Source organism: Pelodiscus sinensis, chromosome 2 (genome assembly GCF_049634645.1).
Source record: "Pelodiscus sinensis isolate JC-2024 chromosome 2, ASM4963464v1, whole genome shotgun sequence".
Classification (NCBI taxonomy): Eukaryota; Metazoa; Chordata; order Testudines; family Trionychidae; genus Pelodiscus; species Pelodiscus sinensis.
Window position 1 is genome coordinate 150,577,666 of NC_134712.1, and position 23,535 is coordinate 150,601,200.

Sequence of the window (23,535 nt, forward strand, 5' to 3'; positions counted from 1 at the left end):
TTTCTTACTAGACCGTAGAGACTCTGCATGAATAGAGCCTCCCCTAAGAGATGTCGGTGTAGGATCCAAGTGCTCCTCCGCACCCGTGGGCTTTCCCTTAGCCCTTAGGATGTACGGTTGGTGTATTGTGGGAGAAGAAAAGCATCCATTACAGCATGTCCCTGGAGAGGGATTGTTCATTGGGGAAGGAGAGGATTTGAGCCCAGGATTTGGAGTTTTAGTCCTTTAGCCCTGCCTACCATTGAGCATGGCCCTTCTGCTTGATCAGTGCTTTGCAGATAGTTATGTATAAGATGTGTGCTGGGTATCAAAAGTAAAGGAGCATTTCATAACTTTAGTAGATTTTTCATGCAAATATATGTAACTCAACAATATTAAATTAAATATTCATTTGATATCTCTCCTCCCTTAGCATGCAAGAAGTATTGTGCACAAATGAAATTATGTAATGTGTGCTATTCATTTTACACTGCTTTGTCAGCAGTGTATGTCCTGTAACAATGTTAAGCTTGGATGAATCCTGTTTTATAAATCTGATTTATTTCTTGGAAGGAAAAGGAAGAAAACATCCTTTTTTTGTGAACTCTCTAATTTATCCATCCTCATCAGGAACATGGTAGACTACAGGAGTAATCTGTAAGCCTTTAAATATTTCTAACAGTTTTGAGTTGACTAAGAAAATGTTGAGTTTCTTTAATCTTTGATTTTTACTACAAGGCATACTTGCTCTTTGGGTAAAGATCCTCCACCTAGTGTTCAAGTAAATAAAAGCCTATTGTACACTAATGAAACATCGTAATTGATGCTTTAAATCTTAGATCTAGAAACTCAAAGCTACACTTCCCACAGTAACTATAATACAATCTAAGTAAGTAATGATTAATAGGGCACAGTTACTGTTCTGGAAGCTTAACTTTAAATCTCATAACTTTAAATCTCATCCCCCAATCACAAAATACATGTCTCAAACAGCACATTACAGATGACCATTTGTTTCATTTTAAGAAAAACAGATTACACATTCAAAATAAGTGCATTGAGTTTATTTCCATGAGAGAGGCTCCACAACGAAGAAAAACAAGAGATCACAAAAGCTAAATACTGTAACAAATAGGGCTGGTTTAGATTTTATTTTGGCATTAGTTTTGTATCTTCGCTTCAAATGTTTTGAGAGGCACGGAAGAGAACCAGTGTGCACTTTGCTCAATGGCCAGCATATCCCTATTATATCAGTGACAAATGCCATCATTAATATGACAGTAGCTTTCTCAATGAGAATACTTATGTTTACATATATCATTAAGATCTGGCAGACATACATTATTACATGATTTACATAGCTAACCATTATTAGTAGGAACGAATAGCAGGTGGAACTGTTGCGCAGTCTTCTTCATTTAAAGTTTTGTCAATTACAGGTCTGTATTTTAAAGTAACCTAAAGATACAAAAGACAGTATTAACTAAAGCAAACAAGAGCAAGAAATCACAAATTATGTCATAGAAAATACTGGCAACTACTGCTCCATCACAATATTCAGAATTAGAAAATTGACAAAAAAAACTTGCAAAAAGCAACATTAAGTCAAAAGCATCTCAAATGGGAAAAAAAAACCACCAGATCTAAGTAAGATTTATTTCTAAGTTCCTTCTTGCTTCCCTACCAGTAACATCTTGAAGCATTTGAAGGCACAGTCTGTATTCAAGGGAATAAAATGCCTCATGTCACTCAACAAATAACCCTTCTGGCACTTAAGGAGGTTAATCACCTGGAAGGGGAGGTGATCCTGAGTACTTCGTATTAGAGCTGTACTGTAGATCACCTTGCAGGGGGAGTGTGCATATAGGGAGGGGGTTGTAAGAGCAGAGATTTTTAAAGCTGTAAATTATTTATACTAAGCATCACCACACACATCTGTGTAATAAGAATTATGAACTAGCCTGTTGTAAGATGAAAAACTATTCCAGTTCCCAGCCAAGTACAAAATCAATTTTCTACAAAGCAATTCAGGAATGGCTCTCATCTTGCACATTTAGTTCTTATACTCCTAAATTATACTACTGTACAGTAGACTTCCGCTAATCTGGCACCTTTGGGACCCAGGTGGTGCTGTATTACCGGATATGTCCGAGTGCCTGGAGGTACTATAAAGGAGCATACTCCCAACCCAATCCCCCTTCTCTCACCTCACCTCCCCTCCCTGCTGTAACCCAGTCTCTCTTCTGCCCCAACCTTATGTCTGGGTTCCAAGGCAGCTCCCTATGCTCAGCAGCCAACTGCTAACAAGTGCAGGCTGGACGCTGTGTGCACTGGGGACTGTGAGCGGAATGGCGCATGATGGGAGTGTGCATGCGGTTTATAGTGGCCCGGCCGTGAGAGCGGCTGACTGAAGCACTTCCGCGTTCCAGTTACTGCCCGACTATTGGGAGTACCAGACAACTGGACACCAGACTATTGGAGTTTTACTGTATTTAACTAAATGAGGTACTTCATAAAGAAATTTCAACTAACTTCCATTACATTAATGCAATTTCCACTTGAAAAACAGGATGGGACAAAAGCCCCCCCAACCCCAGAATCAACATACCTTCCCAGTCTTGGCATCCATAAAAGAAAGGGTGTGTTTTCTCCAATGCTCTTCAAAGGGTCTTTTCTGTTGCCCTTGTATTGGCTTGGAAAAGTCATATTCATCTACCCTTACCTAAGCAGTAAAAAGAAAGTATTATGCAGTAGATCACAAACTGCATTTTCCAAATGAATTTAACTACCAACAAGATTAGGTCACTTCTAATTATACTGCTGTAATACCAGATTAAGTTTTGTTCTACATTTTATGTTAATTCCTGTTTTTATTTCAAAATTAGTGCAGAATTTCAGCAAGTTAAGTAGGATTGTAACTGTGTGGAAATTCTAGAGTGCATTATCTTCATATAATGCGTACACTGTTTTCAATCTTTTTATTGCTATCCAGTGACCATATCATAGCTATTCTTTTTATCAATATTTTAAAAGTAAGATTCAATGGGACTGATTAGAAGCTGTGTTTATTGCATCAATACCCAGCTGATTCTGGTTACTGAGATACTGATCAATGGGTGTGAAAGGGTCATTTAGATTTACTTAAACCATTGAGGCCACAAATCAGTTTACAAGCTTGAAGTCAATATCAGGAACACTTTTTCAAGCATCTTAAATCAATTTTAGAGTTTTAGGAATAAGCAATGCAAACTGAAACCTCACCCTTCTCCCAACCTCAAGTATATGTGATTTAAAACCAAGATATGTTTGCCAAGAAAAGTTGTCCCATATGTATGAAAACCCTATTTATGAAACATGTTTAAAGTACACAAGCACCTTGTAGTCCTCTCTGGCATGAGCACCACGAGATTCTTTGCGAGCCTCAGCACCATAAATAGTTTGCATAGCACAAATCATCAAATTTTGCAGTTCCAAGGTCTCCACTAAGTCAGTATTCCACACCATACCTAGCAAGACATTACACTACATTGAAGTATGTTTAGCAACAAGTGTAAGTACTTCTCATCAATCTCTTTTGTTTGCTGGTACTGTACTTAGAAGACAGTACTGTAGTCACAACACATGTTTTCCTATGCAAAAAGTGCATCTCCATCATAGCATGCAGACATCTCTCGCCAGTCTTGCATCTTTCATAAGCTGACAATCAATTTTCCCTCTTTTCCATCCATGTGCAGAATAAACTGTGTGCGCACTGAGGCATGTGCAAGTGTGCGCCCCTAGCAGAAAGAGAAAACCAAGCTTTCTGCTGATCACTGGCTGTTGCTGGAATCTCTCCTAAGCAGCCACACAAGTGCACGGTTTACAGGCAACATGTCTGATAATACTGATTAACTGTGCAAAAGTAGCATATTTTGGTTTTGAGGCATGTGCCTGCCACTACTAGAGACAATTGTGAAATCAAACTTAATTATCAGAGTCAAAAATAATTATTAAAGACTAAATGTGCCCAAAATGAGATTGAATCTTGCATGTAATGCATCAAAACACAATTTTGTCCTCATACTCAAGCAGCGTTTGTTTCAGCTTACAAAACTTGGCTCCAAATTTAAATGAGGTCACTTAAAAAAAAATCTTTGGAACTAGCTGGGCAAAAAAGCTTTTCCAGCAGAATTTTACTGGTATCCAGTGGATACAGGCTACGTTTTTAAGAAACTGTATAATCCAATTGCAGGGATCACCAATACGCTGATATGTCATTCATCCATAAGATCTTAAATTGTATGACAGGCTTTTCCTCAACTTGGTGTCTAACAATCACTACAGCCTGTAACACAGCCTCTTTTAGAATGTTCAGTTCAAAGCCCATCTCTACAAGTAGCTACAAAAAGAAAAGTTGCGGAAAGGAAAAAAATAATTTACCGATTATTTAAGAAACTCTTGAGTTGTATCCTATTTTTAAAGGAAAAGGTGTACACCCTCCTTAGAGAGCTTAGTAAAGCTGGATTTGTGTATCTTTTTTCCCCAAATAAACATATACCAGAACACTGTTAAGAATAGATTAACCTTTACACATTATACTATTTTCAGGATTTGTTTATAATAAATTAAGACTAATATCCTTCTGCATATTTGAGGTGAACACACACAAGTTTTCTGGGAAGGAATAATATTTTCCTTATATTGAAAAGTGTTAGGTTTTTTTCTAGTTTGTGTAAGTTAACTAACATTTACACATGTCTGATTTTTTCTAATCTACATTTGCATTCTATAAAACATTCAAACAGAACCTCTTTAAAATGTTTCCATGCAAATTCACAAATGTCAAGACAACTACAACAATAGTTTTGAAACTGCAGCTCAAGTCAGTTGATTTTTATATTAACTCTTCATTGTAACTGAAAATACCTTTGAAATGTAGAGGTAAACACACGTACACCCACAGGTAACAAAATGAACACACAAGCTACTGTAGAACTGTACCTCTGTCAAATGTCTTCAGGTCATCCAAATCACGATAAATGTGGCCAAGTTTCTCACAGCCTTCCTGTAGTACAGAACCTGTTCGGAACACTGCAGCATGGCTTTGCATTGTCTACAAGACACCAAAATGTTTTAAAAAATAGTATACTTCCAAAACCTGTAAGAAGTTTCAAGGAAGGCATTAGAATGTCTTTTGTAATCTCAGTTTCTACAGAATTAAGCTTTCTTTTATAATTTCCCGTCATTGTGGTTGCAAACCCATTCTGTATGTGAAATAATGCAACGATTCCATCCTGAATAGGAAATCTGAAAAAGTTCTAAGGGCCAAACAATCCCCCACATATTTATGCAGGGATCGTCGAATTGAGGACATAAATGCGTGGTTGCGCAGGTGGAGTCGCAGAGAGGGATTTGGTTTCTTCGATCATGGGACTCTGTTCCGGGCACAAGGATTGCTAGGAAGAGATGGGATCCATCTAACCAAGAGAGGAAGGAGCATCTTCACGGGCAGGCTTACAATCCTAGTGACGAAGGCTTTAAACTAGGTTCGTCGGGGGACGGTGACCAAAACCCTGAGGGGAATGGGAAAGTCGGATACCGGGAAGAAATGCAGAGAGGAACTAGCAAGAAAGGAGGACCCCTGTTTCAAATGGAGAAGATAGGGTGATCAACTGGTTACCTGAGGTTTTTGTACACTAATGTGAGAAGTCTGGGCAACAAACAGGAGGAACTGGCCCAGTCCAAGAAATATGATTTAATTGGGATAACAGAGACTTGGTGGAATGACTCGCATGACTGGAGCACTGTCATGGAAGGGTATAGACTGTTCAGGAAGAACAGGCAGGGGAGAAAAGGAGGGAGGAGTTGCACTATATGTAAGAGAGCACTACGATTGCTCTGAACTCCAGTATAAAGAGGGAAAAAAACCTGTTGAGAGTCTATGGGTTAAGTTTAAAGGCACAAACAACAGCAGTGATGTTGTGGTTGGTGTCTGCTACAGGCCACTGAATCAGGTAGATGAAGCTTTCTTTGGACAACCAAGAGAAGCTTCCAGATCGCAGGCCCTGGTTCTCGTGGGGGACTTTAATCACCCTGACATCTGTTGGGAAACCAATATGGCAGTACACAGGCAATCCAGGAAGTTTTTGGACAATGTTGGGGATAACTTCTTGACAAGTGCTGAAGGATACAACAGGGGCCGTGCGCAGCTTGACCTTCTGCTCACAAACAGGGAGGGACTAATAGGGGAAGTGTGGAGGTGGGTGACAACCTGGGAAGCAGTGATCATGAGATGGTAGATTTCAGGATCCTGACCAAAGGAAGAAAAGAGTAGTAAAATATACACCTTGGACTTCAAAAAAGCAGACTTTGACTCTCTCAGAGATCTGATGGGCAGAATCCCCTGGAATGCTAACATGAAGGGGAAAGGAGTCCAGGACAGCTGGCAGTATTTTAAAGAAGCCTTATTGAAGGCACAGAAAGAAACCATCCTGACGCGTAGCAAGAGAGGCAAACATGGTAGGAGACCGGATTGGCTTACGGGGGAAATCCTTGGTGAACTTAAGCACAAAAAGGAAGCTTACAAAAAGTGGAAACTTGGACAAATGACCAGAGAGGGGTTTAAATGTATAGCTCGAGGATGCCGGGGGTTATCAGGAAGGCGACAATGGAATTACGACTGGCTAAGGATGTGAAGGATAACAAGAAAGGTTTCTACAGGCATGTTAACAAGAAGGTGGTGATCAGAGAGGGTGTGCAGCCCCTACTAGATGAAGGAGGTAACCTAGTGAAAGATGACGTGGGGAAAGCTGAAGTACTCAATGCTTTCTTTGCTTCCGTATTCACGGACAAGGTGGGCTCCCAGACTACTACGCTAAGTGACGCAAGATAGGATGAAGATGGACAGCCCTTGGTAGGTAAAGAACAGGTTAGGAACTATTTAAAAAAGCAAAACGTACACAAATCCATGGGTCTGGACTTAATGCATCCGAGAGTACTGAGGGAGTTGGCAAATGTCATTGAGGAGCCTTTGGCCATTATCTTTGAAAAGTTGTGGAGATCAGGAGAAATCCCGTATGATTGGAAAAGGGCAAATGTAGTGCCCATCTTCAGAAAGGGGAAGAAGGACGATCCAGGAAACTATAGCCCGGTCAGTCTTACCTCGGTTCCTGGAAAAATCATGGAAGGGATCCTTAAGGAATCCATTTTGAGGCACTTAAAAGAGAGGAAAGTGAATAGGAATAGTCAGCATGGATTCACAAAGGGCAAGTCGTGCCTGACTCATCTGATTAGGTTCTATGATGAGGTAACTGGCTCTGTGGGCCTGGGAAAGTCAGTGGATGTGATATACCTTGATTTTAGCAAGGCTTTTGATATGGTCTCCCACAATATTCTTGCCAGCAAGTTAAGGGAATGTGGTTTGGATAAATAGACGGTAAGATGGATAGAAAGATGGCTAGAAGGCCAGGCCCAGCGGGTAGTGATCAAGGGTTCGATGTCAGGATGGCGGTCGGTTTCTAGCGGAGTGCCCCAAGGTTCGGTTCTAGGACCGGTTTTGTTCAATATCTTTATTAATGACCTGGATGAGGGGATGGATTGCACCCTCAGCAAGTTTGCGGATGACACTAAGCTAGGGGGAGAGGTAGATATGCTTGAGGGCAGAGATAGGGTCCAGAGTGACTTAGACAAATTGGAGGATTGGGCCACAAGAAATCTCATGAGGTTCAACAAGGACAAGGGCAGAGTCCTGCACTTGGGACGGAAGAATCCCAAGCATAGTTACAAGCTGGGGACCAACCAGTTAAGTAGTAGTTCTGCAGAAAAGGACCCGGGGGTTACAGTGGATGAGAAGCTGGATATGAGTCAACAGTGTGCCCTTGTAGCCAAGAAGGCTAATGGCATATTAGGTTGCATTAAGAGGAGCATTGCCAGCAGATCCAGAGATGTCATTATTCCCCTTTATTCGGCTCTGGTGAGGCCACATCTGGAGTAGTGTGTCCAGTTCTGGGCCCCCCACTACAAAAAGGATGTGGACACACTGGAGAGGGTCCAGCGGAGGGCAACCAAAATGATTAGGGGGCTGGAGCATATGACTTATGAGGAGAGGCTGAGGGAGTTGGGTCTGTTTAGTCTGCAGAAGCGAAGAGTGAGGGGGGATTTGATAGCCTTCAACTTCCTGAAGGGAGGTTCCAAAGAGGATGGAGAGAGGCTGTTCTCAGTAGTGACAGATGGCAGAACAAGGAGCAATGGTTTCAAGTCGAGGTGGAAGAGGTCCAGGTTGGATATTAGGAAAAACTATTTCATTAGGAGGGTAGTGAAGCACTGGAATGGGTTACCTAGGGAAGTAGTGGAGTCTCCATCCCTAGAGGTGTTTAAGTCTCGGCTTGACAAAGCCCTGGCTGGGTTGATTTAGTTGGGATTGGTCCTGCCTAGAGCAGGGGGCTGGACTTGATGACCTTCTGAGGTCTCTTCCAGCTCTATGATTCTATGAGTAGGGCCTGGACCAGTAGGAAAGTAGAACCACACAGCACCACTCTACTCCCAGCTCTGCTCCAAACCTTTCCGAAGCCTCTGCCCCCAACTGAAGTCTGGCTCCAGACCTGGCCCTCAGCCCCCTTATCCATGTCTGCATTTTCCCCTGGTCTCATGTCTCTATTCTCAGTTCTGGGAAGAAAAGGGAGGGGGGCACAAGCCCGAAAAGCTTGGGGGACTACTGTCCTAAAATGTAAAAGCTACCAGGATTCCACAATGTAATAGGGAAGACTATAAAGGAGTTTAACTAGGAAGAGCAGAACTGAATGACAGAAAACTCCAATTATTCTAAGATTGTGGGTAGGGTTTGGGTAAAGTACCAACACTTTATACACAAAACTGGATCCCTGAACAGCATATACTGATTCTAGGTGCAAAAGTCACCTGTTTTGCTATAACCCCTGACTGGAATCAAATAAAGCTTGATGCATTTGCAATCTCCAATTATTAATTTGTGATGTTCAGAATTTTCAAGAGGTCCTGACTAAATCAATGAAAGTTTCTGAATCACAGTGAACTCAACTTACAAAAAGAACTGTTGTATTTCGAGTATAAGTCAATTCTGTGCTGAGTGAGGTTCAGAAGCACTTTAAAATGACTCATTAAAGTTATGACTATAGCCTAAATTATTTCTAAAAGGGCTTAAACTCACTTGGCCCACATTTTTGCTTGTAACTGGATACCCTCTCTCTACAAGTTCAACATGGAATGATCTCTAGGCTGTTAGTTAAGGTGGATTAAAGTTCTTGGAAGTTTAGCTTCATGTTGTGTTCAGCATCAATTCTCTAGATTTTGCTATAATTAATAAGAAAATTAAATGAAGGCATTGCATGAAATTAAAAAAGGGGGTATTCAACACAGGTAAGAAGGATTTTTTTTTTTAATACAACATATAATTATATTGTGGAACTCACTATTACAGCACATTGTAATAGTGAGCAAAATTCCGAAAGGGAAAGGACATATGTATTGATAACAAGAATATCCACTTATAAAAACATTTGGAAGAGATTAAATCTTACGCTTCAGGTTTTAATCCAATCTTTAGTAGAGATCATGGCAAGGCCTAATGTAGGTAGAAATTACATCACATGTTTACTGCAAGGTTCTTGTATCTTCCTCTAAATGATAAAATATGGTTGGAAGTGAATACAGGACTAAATGGACCACAAGTCACATCTAGTATCAGCTCCCGTGTTCCTAAAACTGTTGAAGTGGCTGTCTTACTACATTTCACTTCATGCATGAAGTGTAGTTATAGCCATGTTAGCCTCAGGATACTAGAGAGATGAGGTTGGCAATGCAATATTTTTCTTGGTCTAATCAAAGATATTACCTCATTCACCTTGTTTATATTTCACTTTTACAGCTAGGTGTTTCCTTCAGGAAGTAATCTTGGCTACCAATCAGATCCATATATAATGATTTGCAAACTAATCACTTAAGTCTTGTCTAAACACTTATAAAAACATAGTTATAGATTTGGCTTCTGGAAAACAGATTAAAGGCCACATTTTCACTTGCTGTGCTAGAGACCGATAATCTGGCATATGGTTTAGCAAGCCTAGTTAAAACCCATAAATCAAATGCTGAGGGCAGCTCCAGTCAGCAATGCCCTCAGTCCCAGTCATGAGAAGGGAAGTGATGGGAACATTTACTCCTGTCGTCTTCCTTCTGTGAAGATGGCACCAAGCACATCTTAAGGTAAGCCAACTCCAGCTATGTATTTTACATAGCTGGAATTGTGTACCTTAACCCAACCCTCCTCTCTAGTCCTTATATATGCCCAACATCTCAGAATTTGTGTGCGCTATGATTTATCAGATGCTGAGCTTAAAGCATAGACCAAAGAGCAAGAACAGAGCATTTTCATTGGTGAGTATGAAAATATTTCATTGGGAAAGGTGCATCTGATCAGATCAGACAAAAAGTAGATCAAAAGAGGATGACTGTTTCAAATAGACAGGAATAGAATTCCCTATAATCTGAGCCCTTGGACAGCTGCCCAAGTCAGATTAAAATGCCGCTCAGTTCATTAGTAGAGCGCCCACAGCTCTGATTCTATTGAAGGTGCACATCTGCTCATGCCTCAATGCACATTTTTTTTCCATCTAGGTATAGAGTAAATTGAGGGAACATTGGAGATTTCAAGTGGCATTTCTTTTTCCTAATTTAAAGGACAAGGGTGATCTTTTGGGCAGGTGATTCAAGCAGAAAGATCTTTGTGTAGAAAAAAGGCTGATATTGATAAACTTCAGTTTTCCAAAGCCTGAGCTTCATTTTACTAAATATCAACTTAGCTTTCATAAATATCCACAGTATATCTTAAATATCAACCTCAACTCAAGATATTATGCTCCAGTCACTGGTACTGAGGTCCTTACCTTCTGCATATTAAGTCTCAATTCTGATGTTCTTATGTTTCCATTGGCAAATCGTAGTTTGTCAAGATTTGCAACAGATTCTTCTCCAGCATTTGGTTTAATTGAGGGAACTGATTCTCCTATGAAGGGTAAATATCTTCATTTTTCTTATTCAATTATTTCAATAAGATCAAGATTTAACGATCCTCAGGCTTTCACAATCTTACAAAGCAATAATTATTTTAAGTGTTTTTTCTTCATTTTAATACATCAAAGTAAAAGTCTATCAATAAACAATAGAACCTGGAAAGTGATAAAATACACTTTTATGAAGCAAGACACATGTACTTTTTCTTGTATTATGTGGGATGCTTATATGAAAACATGAGTTCAGGATTCATCAATTCTCTGTGTTTATTCTCCACCGGAACTTGTTAGAAGCATGTTTAGTGGCTAGAGAGAGTATAAAATGAGATCACCCATGTTCCATTCCTGTCTGCCACTAACTTCATGTGACTTCAGTCAAGTTACAGCCTAACAGTACTATGCTTCAGTTTCCTCATCCGGAAAGTGCAGCTACTACTTACCTGCTTCATGGGGATGGGTATATTCAGTTCATTTATGTTTACAGAGAACTCTGGGATTAAAGGAACCAGAGTGCAATATATTAACTATGCTGTCGAACATACATTTTTGTATGTTTTGCATCACAGGCGGGCGGTAAGTCAGGATGCATAGTTGAACCAAAACATTTCAGAACAGACTTTCCACACTACCATTAAGTATGCAGTGTTTTACAGCTTGAAAATGGTTTAAATGTTAGTGTTAATTCTACTGTAATTCTGAAAATATATTTAACTTAAATAAAAGTGTAAATAGAATGTTAAGATAGTTAAGCTCAGAAGTAAGACAACAGTAAAAATTCCAGCCTTTACTCACACTATCCTTGATAACACTTCACACTGTGTCAAAGAAGACCTCATCAATACAGCCGCTCCCCGAGTTACGAACAAGTTATGGACCAACACTTGGTCCGTAACTCGAAGTGTTCGTAACTCGGATCCCATAGAGTTACATAGAGACCGCGCAGTTCGTAAGTGCGGATTGCTGTTCATAACTCGGATCCGCATTTACGACTACTTTGGTCATAAGTGGAGGTGGTCGTAACTCAGGAAGTGGCTGTAACCAAAGAGGAAACCAAGTTTTATCAATACTATGGAAGTATGCTATCCTATGCCAAATATCTATCCATTTACATTCTGTATTAGGTCCCAAGGGGGATCTACAGTTGATAATCCCAGGGTGTAGAACAGGCCTGGGCAAAGTACGGCCCGCGGGCCGCATCCGGCCCACCAAGCTACTGGATCCGGCCCACAGAGACAGGACCTCCTGCTTGCCCCGCGTGCCATGCAGAAAAGTAGTTGCAGGGCTCTGTTTCTGTTTTGAAACTGGAGAGCAGCGGAGCAGTTTTAGGATCTGCCCCGCCCCCAGCACATTCCCATTGGCCGGTTTCTAGCAGAAATCAGCCAATGCAACTTGCTTGTTAGAATAACAGGCAGCTAAGAAGAACCATGCCCCCTCTCCTGGGCTCAGACAGTCATGAAGCACATGGCCAGTCAAGCAGGCTGGGAAACATTTTAAGCTCTGTAGGCAGGCAGGCAGGCAGGCAGGCTAGTTTGGCAGCTAACAAGTAAGTCTCTTGGCCACAGCCTGCTTCTGGCACCCCAGCCCTTTCCTGCCCCAACTCTCTGCCCCCCCCAACATACCCAAACCCTCTGTCCCCCTCTCACACCCATACCCCCTCCCAGACCTGGCACCCCAATCTCCTACCACCCTAGGTCACATCCCAAACCCCTGCATTCCCGTCTCCTGCCCTAGGTCACAACTGCCTGCTTCATCCCAATTCCCTCCCAGACTCCAATCTCCCTCCTGCACCCCAGTCCCTTACCCAAAGCTCCCTTTTGCACCCAACCTCCATTCCAAAACCCATGTCTCCATGAATATCATGGAAGAGTGCAATCCTTGACCACTTTTCAAAATCTTGGAGTGGCCCCCCATCAAAAGTTATTGGCCACCGCTGCTGTAGACGTTAATGTAGGCTACAGGACACACACAAGCATATTTGGGCACAAACTGATCTGTAGCATTTAAATGATGTGTGTAGACTCAAACTCATACTGAGGGAACAAGAGTGGTACAGCCCAACTGAAGTGGTAAATAAGGATGGAGTGTCACATCTACTCCATATACAGAGAAAATGCAGTGATTATCGTTGTTGACAAGAAAGATGTGGGGAAAAGATCTCAAGCCTATACCTAGTAGACAGACTCACAGTTCTCAGAGAAATATGTATATTTGTACTGAAGAATTATCAATGGGGAGGATGAGTGGCAAGAGTTAAGGTCAGCGCTGGTCATGGGAACAGGAATCTCTGATTTAATTTAGATATAAGAGATCTGTTTTTTGGTTGAAAATGTAAAGTGTTCTATTATGATTTAAGTTATCTCAACCTTAATGCTTAGAGTTTCATGACTATATATTGTTCCCAATTTCAGAAAGGCATAGGAAGTGAGCCTATCATACAATATTTAAATCCCATTTCTTCTCCCTGGCTAATATTAATAAAGCCTCTCTAATAAAAGAGTTAATCCAACTAAGATTCCTAGTTTGAGAGTACATTCCTTCTATATCTTGGCCCACATACCTAGTGGGACAGGGCTGAAGAGGAGAGGTAAGTGGATGTTGCTTTAGATACAGATTTTATTTATACATGTAAACTAACCAGAAATGAGGGGCATTATGCTAACCTTTTTAAATAAACTAAAATAAAGTGTTCTTCTGATCCATAAAAATCAGAAGTTATTAAAATCAAAACCCACGGTAACCGTTTTAGAATGAGCTCATGTTTTTATATAAAAGTAGAACAACAGAAGTTACAGTGGAAAGATCTAAGTATTAAGTCATTCTGTAAACTGCTTTCTAAAGTATCAGATATGTTGCCATCTGACATGCACCTAAAGGAATTAATTTTATGTTAAAATTTTAAAATGTAACATGTTATACGTGCAAGGCTGCAGCAAATGTCATCATCTCAGACTTGTTTCAAGTAAGAACAAATAGTATAAGGTGAGTTTGCACTGTATCTTCCATCTTAAAATGTAGTACACTCCAAGACCTTGTTTCTTAAAACTCATGATAGCATCAGTAGTATTAAATTGTTCTGGTATGGAAGAAAATCCTCTCAATCACATCGTCCAATTGCTTTGTCAGAATTATATTGCCCTACAATTAGATACAATATAGGGACGTATGAGACTAGCCGACTATCCGATAAGCAGAAGTTTGTGTGATGAGTCACTTCCCACCCCCCCACTTTGCTGCCTCTATCAGAGAGAGACAGCAATGGGGGGGAAGAGGGGGAGGGAGGAGAGAAGCCGGAGCTGGTGTGGGGGAGATCCGGCTTAAAAGCCAGTTCCCCCCAGCACCATCTCTGCGGAGGGCAGGGTAGGTAGAGTCACAGCAGGGAATGGCATGAGTGGGGACTGAAGCAGTCTCTGCTCACACTGCTTCTGCTGCAATTCTGCTATTGAAATGTACAAGAGCCCCATTTCTAAAGGAAGCCCTGAATTCCCTGCACGGCTTCCACTTTTGAACTGTAGCAAGAGTTCAGAAGGACTCTTGCTACAGTTCAAAGGCGGAGGCGCTCTTGTAGAGCAATAGTTGATGGAAATCCCATCAACAATTTGATTAGTTTATTCATCTAAATTTAACATCCCTAATGCAGTATGGTGAATTCTTGACGTTAGTAACACTGCACATTATGTACAGCAACAATAGAAAATTGCAATAGCTTTATATTTTCAATAGTCTAGCTATTAACCCTATAATTACTTGCTAAGATGTAAAGATATAAAGTAATAGAATGCCTTTTAGAGGATGGGAATTGATAACAATTTGTTCTGACAATATTTAAGGAGTTAAACTTGAACAGTCTTACCAGGCTTGCATAATTCTGCAATAGTAAGGGCACAAGCACGACCGAAGACCACCAAGTCCAAGAGAGAGTTTGCTCCAAGTCGATTAGCACCATGAACAGATGCAGAAGCTGCTTCACCACAAGCATACAAGCCTGGAACAACTTGATCTTTGCCATTCACATGTGTAATTACCTGTAATTTCAAAAGAAATTCACTCAACATGTTTGCAAAACCATCTGTAAAATAAGGATCACTAGCAGATGAGGCCCGTTTTTGTCTGGGCAAAATCTTATTGCCTAAATTAACATAGGAAAGTTCAAGAAATTAAATATACGTAATAGAAAATTTTATTCATGTACTTGCAAGAGGTAAAAGAGTTTTGAAATCCTGCAAAATTCAACTTCAAAGATTCATTTTATTGATTTACCATATATAGTAAATTTGAAATCAGAAACCTGTAAAGCTTTCATTACTCTTTCTGTAATTAATTTGAATTATTTTGTGATTTGCAACAGTAAAACTTTTCTTTGCACTAAAATTACAGTAGAATAGGTGACTCAATGTTAATTTTGTTAGCAAATATTTTGATGAACTCTACTCATAATAGCCAGGACTTTTTTCTGATGGAAAACAAAATAATTATTTAAATCTTTCACTCAGCATATTCTGGTGTAAAAAGTAGTGCATTCAGCAAATTTAAGTGGCAGGATTTTATGAAAAATTTGGTATCTGTAGGAAAGCATGAAGTATGACTATTTGGCACTAATAAATCCAGAAACTCACTCTTCAAAATATGTAACAGATTTGTAGTACAGCATCAAAGTTTCATTGTATTTGAATATCAGTTATTTATCTTGAAAGCACAAAGTCAGTTCAAATAGTAAGCAACCAATTTAAAGGTGGGAAAGGGAACACCATGAAAATAATTTATTAACTGAAAATATCACATTCTTTTATGCAATTTAATTATCAGGGCTTGACAAACGGGGCGAAATCTACTAGCCAGCTCCGTGCTGCAGATGCGCAAGACCCGCATTGTGCATGCGCACGCCGCTGGTGAACGGGGTGACCGGATGAAATCTACTCACCATGGGCGAGTAGAAACAGTGATTTGTCGAGCCTTGTTAATTATGATGTTTTACCGGCATCAATGTGAGACAAAGCAGCATGGCTCACCAAAATATTTTTGTAGTAAAATTCAGAGCAGAGTGGGAAGAAAATTGGACTCTATAATGCCAGACCATGTTGACAAGGCAGAATTTTATATTTATTTTAAAAACTGATCTAAATAAACTAATCCAAGAAATCAGACTGGTAAATTCTCAGATTTGCTTAGCCTGACACAGGGACTGGTTGCCATTAAAATTGGTATTTACACAGCAGTGAACTTAAGTTACCAATTTTAGTGCAGAGAATGCAGTAATGGAGCTAATAATCCATATCACCTAAACCTTTAATGATTTATAGTTCAAGCCCATCTATACAGCCATTTTTAACTATACAGTATTACCCTCGTCTGAATAAACTTTCACATGGACAGTTTAAAGAACGCCTGTATACTTAATGCATATTGAAAAGACTACATTTCATATTTTGCATATTGTCTCTGGAGTTCCATCCCTATGCAAACATCCCAAGAATGCTGTGACAACTTGTTTACAAGACAAACAAAGTTATAACTTTTTCAAGTTATCTTAATATTATATCATTTAACATACTTGTACATATAAATTTAGTAGCAAGCTCACTTCAGACTAATTTTATAAGGAACCCAATATTTCATTTCTACTAGAGAAAACAAGATTTCACGATACTGATCTATGATAGTTACCTGCCCTTTGTAGTTAGTAGGAATACCTCCCATATTGTAATGCACAGTAGGAAGAACAGGAATAGGTTCTTTTGTGACATCCACACCAGCAAATATCATAGCTGTTTCTGAAATTCCAGGGAGGCGCATTGCTAGCTGTTGTGGTGGTAAATGGTGCAACTGCAAATATACATGATCTTTCTCAGGGCCACAACCCCTAATGTGAAAGGAAATAGGAGTGAAAGGTTGGAATACTGCTCTCCACAGAATTTCCCCTATATAAAAGCACTCATTTCTAAAGTATCTTGACCATATTATCTAGACACTATATATAAAGACTTCAATTTTATCCAGTCATCTGCATGGTAACATGAACCACAAAAAACACCAGAAAAACAGAATTTAAGTCATTTTATTTCTGCTTTGAATAATCATTTGGGAGTTCAAAACAGATATTCACAACCAAATGTGTGTGTGTGTGTGTGCGCTTACAGATGCATCCTATTTAGAAAACATGCATCTGGAAGCACAGAAGAGCATCAATAACTGACCTCCTTCCCCAACCTTAGTACACGTAAAATGTTCCCCATTCTACTGTCTTTCCTACCATAATTATGAAATTCCTGTATTTTAAATGAATTTCTAAAACAACTTTAATATGAAGTCTCCTAGTGTCCTGCAAAGATGTTGATGTTACAGCAATTTACAATTTGTAGATTACAGTTATCAGACCATTTAGAAATTATCTAGTGAATCATCAGGTGAATGTTAAGAACATCTGTGGTATCTTTTGACTTCAGAAAAATATCAAACAGGTATGGGCCAGATTTTCAAGAGCACAGCAGCTCTTGCTGTCTCCAATGAGAGCTGATGCGTTCTGAGTGTTTTTGAAAATCTGGCTTAAAGCTTTAATTTTACTAAAACAAAAAAGACTAGAGAACTTTTCTGATTACCCTTTTAAAAGGGAACTAGATTTCAAAAATCAAGATTTTTGCCTAAAATATATGTAAAATCTTCAGCCTTCTACCAGTTTAACATGGCTGCTCGAGATGATCCAAAATCTTCCATGAACTATTGCAACTCCCTATCTGCTTTTACCAAATACAAAAACTTATGTCACTGAAAAATTAAACAAACCTTCCTTCGCGGATTTCAATCGTCATAGAACGAGACACAACATCTCTGGAAGCAAGGTCCTTTGCAACAGGCGCATATCTCTCCATAAATCTTTCACCTTCACTGTTAATAAGAATACCTCCTTCACCACGACAACCTTCTGTAATAAGACAGCCAGCACCATAGATGCCTGCAAAGCAAGAAGCAGCAATGTTATGAAATACTTACAAGATAATTTTGTAATCAAGTTATTGTAAAAACAAAAGTATTTAATTTAAAAGATACGGAGGATTCCATAAGACAAAAGTGACACAGATCTCTTGGCAAAAGGTCCCCTGTTCTTTGCAAACTGCTCTCACTTCAGACGGACAAAAATATCTTATAGGATGTTTATCTATAAAACAGTAAAATGTAAGGGTACGTCTAGACTACATGGCTCCGTCGACAAAACCATGTAAACTAGTTTACCCGGCATAGTCAATGAAGCAGGGATTTAAGTAATCCTCGCTTCATTAAAATAAAAATGGCCACTGCGCTGTGCCAACGATCAGGTGATCTGGCACAGCACAGCAGCGTTTCACGAGGCATACTAGAGCAGTCAACAAAGGCTTCCCTTGTCGACCATGCCGCATCTAGACTACCGCGCTGTGCCGGATGAGCTGATCGTCAGCACAGCATGGTGGCCATTTTTATTTTAATGAAGCTGGGATTATTTCAATCCCCACTTCATTGACTATGCTGGGTAAACTAGTTTACATGGCTCCGTCCACAGAGGCATGTAGTCTAGATGTACCCTAAGGTATCTACAGAAATGTTTGACTTGTTAAGACTCAATACTTGTGAGATGTATACAAAAGTAATATTTACTGAAAATGTATTTATTCTGAAAGTATGCTTTATGGACTTGGAGTAAAAATTAGTCATGGGGTATTGTGTCTTAGTGATGACCTGTTCAAGCAAGGTAAATACAGGGCTGACATAGCCCAGAGAAGAATGCTTATGTGTTTGAAAGGCTGAAGGTGTCAGAAACCTGACACCCAGCACAATAAAAGACAGTCCCTTTTCCCAGAAGCAGGGAATAATAAGGTCACTCACAGTACTGGCTACCACGAGAACTGTTACACCTCTGAATATTATAAAGTTAATATTTTAAATTGCTTTCTATTATATTCCACCCTTGGACTGATTTTATGACAGTCTGCAATTCCACATCATTGCTGCTCTACTCCTTACAGCTAAAAGGAAGGAGGAGGAGTGCAACAGATATGCTTCTGTGGCTCCCTGGATCACCCAGGGAGTAAAGACTTAGCTCAGTATTATCTTCTCTTCCCTCAAATTTAGCAAGACCCTCTTCATTCCTCTGGGTGATCCTGGGAAGTGACAGTGTTGACTGATTTACAAAATTTAAAGGAATACTGGTTTTGATAATTCAAAAGCTTAATTAACATTCTTTGACCAAAAAAATCTTAATGTTATACATGTGTATATATATTATATGTACCACCACACAATGAAATAGTCAGAAAATTGTAGTTATAACACCTTTGACAGTTAAGAAATTCAAAGATCAAGTAACCATATCTCATTCACTTTTCAATGTGGACCATTAGCCTTCATTACCCCTACGTTAAATACAGGTTCTTTACTACAAATAACAAGGATAATCCGAAAGACACACTGTACAACACCTAGTTTCTTAGCTTCCATAAACATTTTTATAATTACAATATAAGAAGCAGTCCAACAGATTTCCACCTACCCTAAAAATGAACAATTGCTGGAAGACGTCATGATATTTCAATACATCTTCCCCTTCCCACTCTCACTACAATTCAGATATCTAGCCAATTTACTTGGTAATTATGTCCCCACACCTTCTGAAATCACACAAACTGCACAACAATAAACTTATGACAGGCCTGGCAGGATGCAATTTAAATTGATAGTTGTCCATAAAGGTGGGCTTCTCCTAATAGAAATTAATGGAAAATAAATAGATGACAGTCTCAAACACATCCTCCCTCTCACATAGCACCCACAGGAATTCATGTTGTAGGCCCTGCAATCATATAGGCAATTTTTACAGTCCTGATGTTATGATTCCACTTGCTAACTGCTAGGAGCACAGAGGCTGCTTTCAGACAGAATCCACTAAGCAGCTGGGTTGGACTTCCCTATGGCTGTGGGTTAGTCATCATGGCCCTCACCAACTGCTTCTGCTCTCTCTGCCATCACCAGAGTTTTCTCCATACCTTGCACCTGCAAGGATCCAGTCAGTGTTTTCTCTAAGCTGCCTGGCAGCAGAGCTTCACAGGTGATTAATTAGTCAGTCAGCTCCATGCAAGGAGCCCTGGGAAGCTGGTGCCACCACACAGCTTAGAGCAGCAGTTTCCAACCTTTTTAAGCCCAAGATCACTTTTTGAATGTAAATGCAACCCAGGATATAGCTCAAACCCAAATACCCTTGCTCTTCCTCCTTCATGCCTCTCCTCTCCGAGGTCCTGCCCCTGCTCACTCCATCCTCCCTCCCTTTCACCAGGTAGGGGCAGATGGGTTTGGGCACAGGCTCTGGTCTTGGACTAAGGGATTTGGAGCGTCAGGGGCTTTGAGCGGAGCCTTGACCACAGAGTTGGGGGTGCAGGAAAGGGTTCAGGTTACAGAATGTGTAAGAGTTTGAGTCCAGGGGGCTCAGGACTAGGACAGGAGTTTAGGGTGCAGAAGGGGGTTCATACCTCTTGTGGCTCCTGGGTGGTGGTGCAGTGGGGCTAAGGTAGGCTCACCCCTGCCCTGCCCCACTCTCAAAAGCAGCTAGCAAACTCCCTACAGCCCAAGCCCTATTGTGCCCCCCATCCGTTCTGTGGGGATAGAATACATGGTGGGAAGGGGCACCCTGACATCAGTGCCCCTCCTCTGCACTACAAGCAGGAGGCTCTGGGTGGGAGGGCGGAGGGGAGAGCTCCAAGGGCAGAGGGCAGGAGCAGCATGGCAGTGGGGGGAGTGCAGCTCAAGTGCTGTGCTTGATAGCCTCTTAGCCAGCCAGTCACGATCACCTGTCAGAGGCTCTAAGATCTATCAGTAGAGCTCAATCTACTGGTTGGTGACCATGGGCTTAGAGGGAACACTGGTCAAAGCCTGCTCACTCACTGGAGGGCACTGGGACTGTCAAAGGAAGACCCTTTCAGCAGCTGTGTGGCCTTCTCTACAACTGGGGGTTCATCACTCTCCTTAACATCCCTGGCCAAGGATCTCTCTTCCCCAGACCAGGACCAGAGTCTCCTACAACTTCTGTCTGGGTGCGTCTAACCCCTTGGCCATGGAGAGAGCCCCCTGCAGCCCTGCTCTAATCCCAAAATTCCCTTTAATTTCCCACAACTGTGAAAATAATGTATATTAATACTTAAAACTTCCTCCAGAATACTTGATGAATGAAATGGACGTAACATGGAAAATACAAAGGCAAACGTGCAGGGGCCTGAACTATGAAAACCCTGACTTCAGTTATTAGGATGTCTTTAAAGTTCAAAAATACAGTATTGATTAATTTGTTTCTTAATTCTGGGAAGCATTAGTGTCAAGAAATCAGTTGATAATTCCTAAAGAAATAAGATTAAAGTGTACAATCTAAAATTTAAAACATGAAAAGAAGAATTCATTTGTTATTTTAAAGAAAGACTCAAATGGAGGCAATAAATTACAATTCTGAAAGGTGAATATAAATTGATGTATAAAATTATTACTAGGGGGCTGCGCCCCATGCTCACCAATCCCCCTTCTTGTGGGGGTTAGGCAAACCCAACTCTCCCCACAGCCACCGGGGAGGTTGGGCTGTGGCTCCGCTAACCCAGGCCCCTTCTCTTCTCCCTTCCCTCTGATGGTCCAGGCCCCTGCCCCCCGCGAGCCTGGACCTCTTTTCCATCCCTCTCCCCTCCCCCCCGCCAAGCTAGCCTGGGCCCTTTCTCCCTCCCCCCACTCCCCAGCCAGCCCAGGCCCCTTCTCTCCCCCATGCCTCCCCCCCACCTCGCCTCTCCCAGCTGCGGTGTGTGCCAGGCTCAGGTCTAACCCTGGTGGCCAGGGAGGCACAGGTAGTGCTGTGCACACACAGTGCTTTGGGGCACTGCAGCCAGCTGAGGTGGGAAAAGCAGCAGCGTGAGGGCCACTGTCCCGACCTCTTCCCCATGAAGTCCTGCCTGTGCTGCTCACTGCCCTATCCCTACCCACAGAGCCCAGGGTTGCCATCCACCCACCGAGAGCAGAAGGGAAAGAGCCTACAGGCCAGTGTGATGGCTCCCCGGATGGCTCGGGTGCTTTGTCAGCTGCGGCAAGTGCAGCTGCTGGAGAGGGGGTCAGTCTCCATGGGGGTAGATGGATTCCAGGAAGTCGGGCACCACGCTCCAGCTCCCCAAGAGCCTGGTGGCAGAGGAGCCTTACTCTTAGTACTTGTCACCAGGCTGCTGTCCCAAGCACTGCACAAACACTCCCACCCCGGTCTATCACAGCTGCAATGTGCCATGTTTCTTGTCACTGAAAAACCTATGGGGTGGGATAGAGGAAGGTGAGTAGGTGCTTGGTTTAAAGAAACAATTGCAAGTGGTGAGAGGAAGCAGCGAGGTCAAGCTTCAGCTGGGGGAAGGAGGAGGCAGGATGCAGAGTGACGTGATGACATCACCCTGTTGTCCCGCAGGAAAAAACTTTACTATATAGAGAGAGATTTGTTACAGTATTTGAAGCCCAAAATTAATGGAATGCAAGTACCAAAAGTACGTAAGTACATTTCTATGCAATTGTAAAAGTTTCTCCCACTTTACTTCATAAGACTCCTGAATTGAGGGATCTATATTTCTCCTACAACAATTGCAGATATCAAAAACATCTAAACAATTTCAATGAATGGAAATTCTTTGCTCCATTTAGTTGCTTACAATGTTAACTTCTGCATGAGAATCTGTAGCCTGAAAAGAGGTGGTAAGGGTAAGTGGTAAAGCTTTTAAGCTGTTTAACACTACAGATCTTAATAATGTAAAACTGTGAGGCTTAATATTTCAGAGATGTTCTTTCTGAATATTTTAAGTTCCTGGAAAACAAAGATTGCCTTCCTAGACTTGTAATCAAGTGGTTCTCAACCAGGGACACACATACCCTAGGGGAGAACATAGGGACCTTCCTGGGTACTGTACATCAACTCATCTAAATTTTTCTCTAGATTTAACAATCATCTACACAAAAAGCACTATCAAAGATAGAACTAAAATTTCATACAATTATCTATTCATACTTCTCTATATACTGAAAAGTACAATATTTATATTCCAATAGCTTTATATGGTAAAAGTCAGAAAGTATACAATTTGAGTAATAGTGTGCAGTGACACATATATTTTTATATCTGATTTTGTAAACTAATTGTTTTCAAGTGAGATGTAACGTAGGTGTATGCACACCAAATCAGACTCCTGAAAGGGATACAGTAGTCTGGAAAGGTTGAGAGCCAATGTTATATTGTACCTGTAGGATGGAACTGTACAAATTCTAGGTCCTGGCAAGGAAGGCCAGCTCGTGTGACCAGAGCTGTGCCATCACCTGTGCTGGTATGAGCAGATGTGCAACTGAAGAAGGTGCGGCCATATCCACTAGAGAAAACATTTCAAAAATTAAAATTTGTCTGCAATAGTCTCCTTAAGAAATCAGTAGAGAAGCAGTCAGATATCATTAGGATATTCAGCTTATTCACTGCACTTTGTGCAATGCAGATTTATAATTCAACTAAAGCAGAGGATAATTT

The 23,535-nt window shown here is 40.9% G+C and overlaps 1 protein-coding gene across 4 annotated transcripts in view; it reads right to left on the minus strand.

The window, feature by feature from the left end:
- Positions 1-1,028: 1,028 nt before the first annotated feature.
- The window catches only part of LOC102455030 (succinate dehydrogenase [ubiquinone] flavoprotein subunit, mitochondrial), a 42,593-nt gene continuing 20,086 nt past the window's right edge, over positions 1,029-23,535 (minus strand). For all 4 annotated transcript variants that reach the window (XM_075921635.1, XM_075921634.1, XM_075921632.1 and 1 more), the window contains exons 7-15: positions 23,259-23,383; positions 17,778-17,946; positions 16,662-16,857; positions 14,851-15,022; positions 10,875-10,993; positions 4,960-5,071; positions 3,355-3,485; positions 2,588-2,701; positions 1,029-1,437 (exon numbers count right to left, since the gene is read on the minus strand). In XM_075921635.1, the coding sequence (XP_075777750.1) occupies positions 1,351-1,437; positions 2,588-2,701; positions 3,355-3,485; positions 4,960-5,071; positions 10,875-10,993; positions 14,851-15,022; positions 16,662-16,857; positions 17,778-17,946; positions 23,259-23,383 (1,225 nt within the window). In that variant the 3' untranslated portion in view covers positions 1,029-1,350. The remainder of the gene's footprint in view (positions 1,438-2,587; positions 2,702-3,354; positions 3,486-4,959; positions 5,072-10,874; positions 10,994-14,850; positions 15,023-16,661; positions 16,858-17,777; positions 17,947-23,258; positions 23,384-23,535) is intronic.